The sequence below is a fragment of the Trichomycterus rosablanca genome, chromosome 8, assembly GCF_030014385.1.
Source record: "Trichomycterus rosablanca isolate fTriRos1 chromosome 8, fTriRos1.hap1, whole genome shotgun sequence".
NCBI classification, from domain to species: Eukaryota; Metazoa; Chordata; class Actinopteri; order Siluriformes; family Trichomycteridae; genus Trichomycterus; species Trichomycterus rosablanca.
Genome location: NC_085995.1, coordinates 34,557,640 through 34,566,855, shown reverse-complemented (window position 1 = coordinate 34,566,855; position 9,216 = coordinate 34,557,640). Strand labels below are relative to the sequence as shown.

The 9,216-nt window shown below is 39.4% G+C and overlaps 1 protein-coding gene across 1 annotated transcript; it reads left to right on the top strand.

Moving 5' to 3' along the window:
* Nucleotides 1-808: 808 nt before the first annotated feature.
* On the top strand, nt 809-6,707 carry LOC134318733 (uncharacterized). Its single transcript, XM_062999664.1, has 11 exons — nt 809-835; nt 1,733-1,849; nt 1,978-2,139; nt 2,257-2,343; nt 2,598-2,728; nt 2,823-2,871; nt 2,957-3,135; nt 3,231-3,267; nt 3,428-4,955; nt 5,052-5,207; nt 5,303-6,707. Exons 1-11 carry the CDS (start codon nt 809-811, stop codon nt 5,407-5,409), a joined length of 2,580 nt encoding a protein of 859 aa, XP_062855734.1. The 3' UTR covers nt 5,410-6,707.
* The last annotated feature ends 2,509 nt before the right edge of the window (nt 6,708-9,216 follow it).

The following is a 9,216-nucleotide window of genomic DNA, read 5'->3' as shown; positions in this document are numbered from 1 at the left end:
ACATCTTTTAAAGCCTTTGGTTGGTGCAACAGACTAATATGATCACCCACTATGGCTGAGACCCGGGTTTCAGGTCTGAGTCTTGGTGGTGCCACCAGTCTGGCTGGTGTTTAACAGCCTCAGTTAGGTGTGTTTAAGCAAAGTATGAATGGATGGGGTATAGCAGCCTTGAAACAGCGACTTCTACTGTCTGGTAGATTCACCGGGATGAACAACAGTAAAAACTGAGAAAGGAAAGTGGTCCTCTGTATGTGCTGAAGTTCTGAGTGCACAGGATACTGAGCATACAAAATTGGGAAAATACAAAAAGTTGAACATTAAAAGGAGAAATATTGCCTCAAACTAACGCTGGCTTTCTTGTTAATATGATTTAGTTTTGCATAAATAGGTTTGAGAAAACACTGAGTTCAGTATCAGTTGGTGTTACTGACCTGTTACAGTTTCTTACATTTTGGCCTCACCTGTTGGTCAAAAGATGAACGGCATACAAAGTCTTTCAGATTATTAAACATTATATTACACCGCTTAAATAAATACAACACATTTTGTAAATCATAATAATTGAAGGAACAATGTAATCTAACATGCATTTTACACTTTACACTTACATGGCTAACCAAAACACGTGAACCAGTTTACATCTGAATGACCCCCAGACACAAATAATGTACTTAAATTGCCTAGTTAAAGTCCTGACCTCAAAAGAGATGCTTTGTATTAGTTATTATTATTATTGTGATTATTTATCCCGAATAATTTGATCTAAACAAACGAAAAGAAATCACTCGTACAGCCGTAGTTATTGCGCATGCGCATTGGCGGAGCCCCAATATCGGTTCGGTGAATCACGTGATTGCAGTGACGGTTCACACCTGCACTCTTTCAGTCGACTGTGACGTCACAGAGCGCGGTCTCGGATCAGGGTTGATTAGGAGGAGGATGAGAGCTCATCACCTCATTTCTGTTCTTGTGTAGCAGCGGAAAGCAGAGAAATGTAAGTGCAGCTATTACATTAATGATACAGGCGGGTGCTCCTAATGTTTTTTATTGAATAGATCACACACGTCCTATAGAGCATGTCCCAATATTTTTACATTAATAAATTTGACATTTTAGGACATTTCCTAATATTTTAGATTAAATATATTTGAGATTTCAGGTCCTGTCCTGATATTTTGTAATAAATAAATTAGACATTTCAGGTCCTGTTCTAAAAGGCACTTACTTAATAATCAATGATAAAATGGGTATATAAAATTAATATTTTATTTCATTTTATGTAAACAATTACGAATTAAATCATTAAAACCTAAATAATTTCACTGCATTAATAACATAAATTAAAATTAATTTCTATGATAATTAATGTTGTTATTTTTTGATTGTGACTGTGATCTAAAACTAAATTGCTGCACAGCATTTGTTAAAGCTGCACTTTAGGGTGTGAATACTTTGGGGTCATGATCAGTTTAATAATATCTGGACAGTAGTTTAGTGTTTTTAAAGGTTTAAACCCTGGCAGCAGTGTGGATTTTCTCTAAAAGCTCTGATATTGAATTGACTATCATGCTGTTCATCCTGCATTTCTGACTGGAACTGGGGGCACCTTGATATTTTTATTGTTTTCCACTGCCTTGTAAGCATCAGTTAGCTTTATTGATGGAACTGGAAGGGTGTCCAAACCTTTATACATGTCACAAAAAATTTGATGGTGTTTTGTCTGCATTTCCAGATGCCCAGTGAGAAGAAAGAGAATGCTATAGGCCCCATGAGGACCCGTAAGGGCTGGAAGGTTCCTGTTCGCCTGGGGCGGTTGCTCCAATGGTTTAGGAGCAAATTAGGAAAAAGTGTAAGTACCTAAACTAGTTTTACTCTCGACTTTGATTATTAGACTTAATGTTGAATCAGACACTTTAAATTGAACACCATAACTTGATGACTAATATTTATTTTAGTGCATTTTGTTTCTTCTCATAGCGAAAAATAAAATCGGCAGTATTTGACCAGTCGAACCTGAACATGCAAGTGGAGCGTGGATCCTCCAACAGCCTCTGTGATCCACGCTCGAAGAAATTCATTAACTGGCCACAGAAGAAGCAGCAGCTAGTTAAACAGAGCCTCGTCACTGAGGAGGATCAGGTACGCTCATTAGATCTCCAGGAATTAGAAGATCATACATAAGTACTGAGCAGTTTTACACCTTTAGCATTTCAGAAGGTCTTTAGCATCTCTGAACAAGCGCTTTGTTTCTTTTAGGTGCTGTGCTCGCTGATGGATCTGATTGAGTACATAGAATACATCAGCAACGTTCAGGAGAGCTGGCAAAAACGTTTACTACAAGAGGTAACGTAAAACTTACCATACCTCTACTTTGTTAAATAAATGTTTATCTTTACATTTACACCACCATTATTAGAAAACATCTCAGTAACTGTCAGAGCAGAACTGTTTAGTCATAAGTATCTGCTCTGAGTAATGTAGCTTGCAGTTTGAGTATGAAAATGTCACGTAACTCCACTCTAAATTCAAAACGTTTATTTATTTATTAGCGTTAAAGTGGGTGTAGTACTAATAAAGCCATCACATCTGGTCCTTAGAAGCAGCTGCTGAAGGACTTTCTGCTGCTTAAAGTAAAAGGTGGAGTTCCTGAGATGTTGCCTGAGAACATCAGCTCTGCCCACATGATAGACTGGCTCATCTACAGAGGCAGGAGCACCTTCAGGAACATGTAAGCTTCAACAGCTTCTTTATTCCAAATCAAGATTCTTTTATTTATTCCTTTACATTGATATTGATCCATCATGGTTGTTTTCTATGTCAAGCACCAAGACTTATGGGAAACCCAGCAGTAATCCAATCTATGCTGATCTGGTAAGAAGAAGCTTTCACTACAATATAATGGAAAACAGCCATTTTATTTTATTAAAATGATCACTCATATTTATAATGTGTTTAGGTGTGGGAATTAAATCAGAGGATCCAGCTGGAGGAACTGAGGGAAGAAGTTCTGCAGACTTTAAGTGCTGATGACCAGGAAAAAGTCATCATTTTAGATCAGGACTCGAACCCTCCTGGTTGTGTTGGTGCTCGGCCTGGATCATCTGTACTGGTTCTACCATTTACAAACTGGAATCAGTAAGTGCTTCACCTTTTGATCAGCGTGGAGAATGTTCTGAGAATAAGAATAATGTAAAATCATGTGTAAGTCTAAAACTCTTTCCATGTGTTAGGAGAAACATGTCGACTGATGGAGCTGAAAGTGTGCTGGTGAGTTCATGATCATTTATCTTCAGTACTGTGACTTGACCAGATTTTGCACCAGATCGTTTTGACTTACTTTAATTTTCTTTTAAACAGTTCTTTTAAACTTTGATCTCTGATTTCAGATCCAATTCTAACAGTTAATGTTTTTTCTTTGCTTGTTTAGATGATGGTGGATGATCTCCAGATGCTAATTAATAGGATCAAAGCCACTATATTGGAGAAAGTTCAGGAGGATGTGGTTCCTGCTCTGCTGGACTTTGTGCAGCTCACACCAACCACCAGTGTGAATCTTCAGGACTCGGGTTCAACTCAAAATGCGAGCTGGGAATGTACAACTCTGGAGAGTTCTCGGATTAGTCCAGATAGTCAGAGTGATCCTGAAAGCTCCGTTTCAGTTTCCTCCAGCGAATCTTTGAAGATAACCACCGTGTTCATGTCGGAGGAGATTGTCGTGCTGAAGGCACTGAACAGTTTAATGACTCTGTTGAAACAGATGCAATCTGAATCCCCAATTAATCAGGTGACCTCTGGTGAGTTCGTACTTTCTGGAGAGATCAAATCTCAGGGCATCACAACTGACAATGCTGCAGAAGTCCTTCAAGCAGAGCAAATAAGTGGAGATATCTTTCGACCCACCTTGGAAAAGATAAACCGTCTTCTGACAAGTTCAGGGTTTCTGTCATCAGAGTCTGGTCCATCGATATTATCTAAATCTATTAACTCAGACAGCCATAGTTCACCCTGCACATGCTTCCACCCATTGCACAAAGCAAAGACGTTCTTTATTAATACTCTGGTGGGAATCCAGAGAAAACTATCAGCTCAGGAACCTTCTGTGTCATCAGTTTCCTCAGTCAACAGTGATGACATCAGGGACATGATCAGTGGCATCCTGAAGCAGATTCAGGAATCATCAAGTCTTCCAGGATCATCTTGTTCATGTTTCAACAAGAAGCAAGGCAGAAGGATCTCAGCTTGTTTATCAAAAAAGGACAAGACTGACCTCGGAATAACCATTAGACAGATCTTCAATATGTATGACAGAAACAAAGACCAGGAGGAAACTGTTGAATGTCTGAGCATTTCCCTGTCTGATGCCCTCTGTGAACATCTGCAGACGAAATGCCAACCTGAGATCTCAAAGGTTAAAAAATACACCAGCTCTCAGGTGGAGTGCATTCTACCCTGCACCAGCATGGCATCATCAGATCTTCAAGTGGTCTCCTATCCACTAACAGAATCTGTTCTGAATCTGCTGGAGGTCACTTTTGGTAACAAGGTGATGAACTTGGAACTTGCATATAAACCAGCAGTTGATCCAAACTTGAAGAAGCTCCTTGTTCAACCACACAGTAACAACTCTGACCTGAATAATGTTGAGGAGCTTTCTACTGAAGAAAGAGGTCTACAGAAAACTTTTCAGGCCACTGATAACAGCAGCAATTCTTCAGGTTCTACTGATCAGGACAAACTGTTGGACTCCTGCAATCAAATTCTGGAAAAAGTGGTGAAGAAAACTGTACTGAAGGTGCTCATGGAGGAGTTCAGTGTTTCTAAATCGATCTTTAATGAAGAAATCCTTTCCAACCAGGAATCAATCAGGTCGCTGTCTCCTCGAATTCAACTGATTTTATGGCTGCAAGTTTTGATTGTGAGAAAGATCTTGGAGCACCCGTTTCCTACACAAACTGGTAATATTATTAAAAATGTTAATATTAATACAACAATTCATGATTTCTTCTTGTTGTAGCAAATTTTATATTAATTTATTAACATTTATCCAACAGAAACAGACGATGATGCAGAGAATGATTCCATCCCAAGTTTTCAGTCCATAATAATGACTGATGGCAGAGATGAACACAACACAGCTGCAGATTGTTCAGATGATTTGGGTGCAACAGAAGCTTCTGCTGAAAGAACTCCAACTCATACACCAGCATGTGAGTAAAAGCTCAACATAAATGTCTAGGTAAAAATGATCATCATGAATTATTAATGAACTGAAATATACATTGTTATTTTCTCTGATTCAAAGGCACTGAAGTTAAGAAGAGTAACCAGGTCTCTACCTTCTTCAGGAGAACCTGGAAGTCACTGAAACGGACTTTTACCAAACGGTCCAACAAGATTTACCCCGCCTAATTTTCCACAATTTGGTTCTATTCTCAGAAAGAAGCAAAAGTATATTCACTCCTCAGCTAGTCAGGAGATAGGAGATTTCTTCTTGCAAGGCTGTTTTTGTAAAGAGAAAGAGACACTTCGAGGAATTTTAACTACTTGTTCTATCATCAGGACTTCTTCATCTTTCAGCTTTTATCATTGAGAAGTTGCCTTTCTCTCTGCCATTCACCTGGCATTACTGTTTTCTGCTCCGTCTTAGTCCCTCCATCAGAGTTCTGCTGTACCAGAGACTTCTTTTGTGCCATCTTGGTGTGGTACGTGTAATGTTCCACAGCCTTTCTTTCCATCTTGATAAGGTACTACTGTACCTGCTGTACCACTGTCTATTAACTTTGGTACGATTGCTATTCCACAGTCTTTTGGGGTTCCAGCATGTTACAGAAATCTTCACTGTACCAGAGTCTGTAGTTCCTGGTGTTCTGAGTAATGCTGCTTGCCGAAATCAGGCTACTTCGTATTAACATTTACATTTACAATTAAATGGCTGTATGAAGTGGTGAAAACTGGGATTGTGTGAGCTGAGCTTCATCTTTATAGATTTTGGGCTCCTCCTTTACCAGGATTCTTACTTTAACACCTGAAGTATTGGATAACAATGAAAACTGGGACTGCGTGTGCTGAGCTTCATCTTTATAGATGTTGGGCTCCTTCCATACCAGGATTCTTACTTTAAGTGTTGGATTACAGAATGAAATCTGGGATTGTGTTTGTTGAGCTTTGTCTTGATTGACGTTGGGCTCCTCCAGCATGATTAGTGACCTCAGCACCTACTCAGCATTGTTCAGATTCTTACCTTTGGAACCTTTGTGGATCTGGAGGATTAAGGTATTTCCACTAGAGGGAGAAGAGCACCTAAACATCCCTACTGACAGAATTCCATGGTGACTTTTCTGGCCAGCTGTTCCTGTGAAAAAATGACATGAAGACATCACACTTGCTCTTCTGAACATCAACGATCTAGCTGAGGATGTGAATATACTTTTATCTACAAGCCAGACACCCCAAGACAGAGCACCCAGTTCCTCCAGCTGTGTTCCATCTCTAATATCAAATGGACATTAGACGTGCAGTGCCAGTCAGAGGAGGATGGGCTCCCCCTACTGAGCCTTGGTTCCTCTTAAGGTTTCTTCCTCCTAGTCAGAGGGAGTTTTTCCTTGCCACTGTAGGCCTCAGCTGCTCACTGGGGGTTTAAGCACTGATCTCCGTCTAGCTGCTTTCTTCTCTGCATCATTCCAATAAAAATAAAAGCTTGGAATTAATGTTGGTGCAGGAATTGTGTTTGTGATGAGATTTTAAACACAACAGCATTTTCTTCTCACATTGTTTGATGAGTTTGGTGTGGAGGAACTCCAGTAGCCTGCACAGAGACCTGACCATAACTCCACTAAACCTGAGTAAACAGCTCTGGGATGAATTGGAATGCTGATTGTAAACCAGACCTTCTTATCTAATATAAGTGCCTGACTTTACAAATACTGTAAGTGAGCACAGGTTCCCACAGATACACTCAAAATATTGTAAATAACTTTGTTAAAAAGTGGAGGCTGTTATAACCACAAGTGGGGAGAAAAGGCAACACTATTGTAATGTCTATGGTTTTGGAATTGGACGTCCAAAAGGCACATGCTTTTGTCAATTTAGTGTACGTTTCCCTGTTTTGTTAGTACTCAGGCTCATATTAAAAACAGTTTACTAGTATTTATTTGCACACAGTGATTAGAATGTAATGTATTTACACTGACTAGGCATAACATTATGACCACTGACAGGTGAAGTGAATAGCACTGGTTATCTCTTCATCACGGCAACTGTTAATGGGTGGGATATATTAGCCGACAAGTGAACATTTTATCCTCAAAGATGTTAGAAGCAGGAAAAATGAACAAGTGTAAGGATTTGAGTGAGTTTGATGAGGGCCAAATTGTGATGGCTAGACGACTGGGTCAGAGCATCTCCAAAATTGCAGTTCTTGTGGGGTGTTCCCGGTCTGCAGTGGTCAGTATCTATCAAAAGTAGTCCAAGGAAGGAACAGTGGTAAACCGGTGACAGGGTCATGGGCAGCCCGTGTGGTCCGATCCAACAGACGAGCCACTGTAGCTCAGATTGCTGAAGAAGTTAATGCTGGTTCTGATAGACACAGTGCATCACAGTTTGTTGCGTATGTGGCAGCAAAAGGGGGACCAAGACAATATTAAGAAGGTGGTCATAATGTTATGCCTCATCAGTGTACATCAGCATGCTTATGTGGGGTAGAAAAATCTTTTAATGTTTCAGTTTTTTATTCTCAGCTGTAATTAAGTGACCATGCCACTATACTTGAAAGCAAGTTCATATCTGGTTTAACATGTATTTGAGCTACCAGTTACACTGCAATATATTAATTTACAGCAGGATACTGATATTTGATATATAGGTAACATTTAGTTTGATAATGCACACTAAACATAAAATATTTCAAGCAATCACAAGTAAAAACCTTTAAGGTTAGATATAGATACAGTCAGGGCCGGAGTGAGCCCCTTTTTCAGCCCGGGAGTTTCATTCCCAAACCCGGCCCACTTTTTCCATGGAGGAGGAATTTGAATAAATAAAACAGCAGCTAGTTCTTTCAATGCCTTTTTATTGGGTATAAGTTCAGGTATATGTTGGTAAGTTAACAGAAAACACTTGACTTAAACATGTTTAATTTAAATCAGATAAAGATTTAAAAGGTAAAAAATGTTATAAAGATGAAAACGTATTTACATTTGTACAGGAGCAATAAGGTGAAGTAAAAATAATTTGAAATTAAAATTGCATGTCTTGAGAGGTGCTCTATTGTCAGGTTTACACTAAACTCTTAAGTAGCTTCACTACACACATATTTAGTAGGCTACCTACAGCATCAAAAGCCTCCTAAGCAGTGCACTGGTTTCTGCAACTTTATTAATAACGGTGTGATTGTCTATAGACATGAGAATTTCCTTCTCTGTGTACATTAACATGAAGGCCTCCAAGAGTTCCTGTTTACCTATTTCATTTGGGCTGATTTTAATGCATTTTCAGCATTCTGAATATCTGGGTACTGGGTATCATTTAGAATCTAACCATCACATCTGTTCTGTGTGCAACTTGTTACATAAAATAGTTTTTTTTTGTTCATTTTTATCCTCTCTACCTGTCTCTGTAGTCCTGGCCTCTCCATGCCTACTAGGTTCACTAGCAAGATCAGACTGGCTTATCTGCTGCTCTGAGGCAAAAAAAAATTCATTAAGGGTTAGCTTATTTTGCTGAATAACATAACATGCTTCAAGTTTTTTTGTTTTGTTTTTAGCCTATATTCTTCTTCTTCTTTCGGCTTTTCCCTTTTCAGGGGTCACCACAGCGAGTCATCCTCCTCCATCTCACTCTGTCCACTGCGTCCTCTGTCCTCACCCCAAATACTTCCATGTCCTCTCTAACTGCATCCATATATCTCCTCTTTGGTCTTCCTCTTTGTCTTTTTCCTGGCAGCTGCATATCTAACATCCTTCTACCAATATACCCGTTGTCCCTCCTCTGGACATGTCCAAACCATCTCAGTCTGGCCTCTCTAACTTTATCTCCTAGTTGTTTAACCTGTGCTGTACCTCTGATTATCTCATTCCTAACCTTGTCCATCCTTGTCACTCCCAAGGAGAACCTCAACATCTTCATTTCTGCCACTTCCAGTTCTTTCTCCTGTCTTTTTGTTAATGCCACTGTCTCCAAACCATACAACATAGCTGGTCTCACCACTGTCCTGTAAAC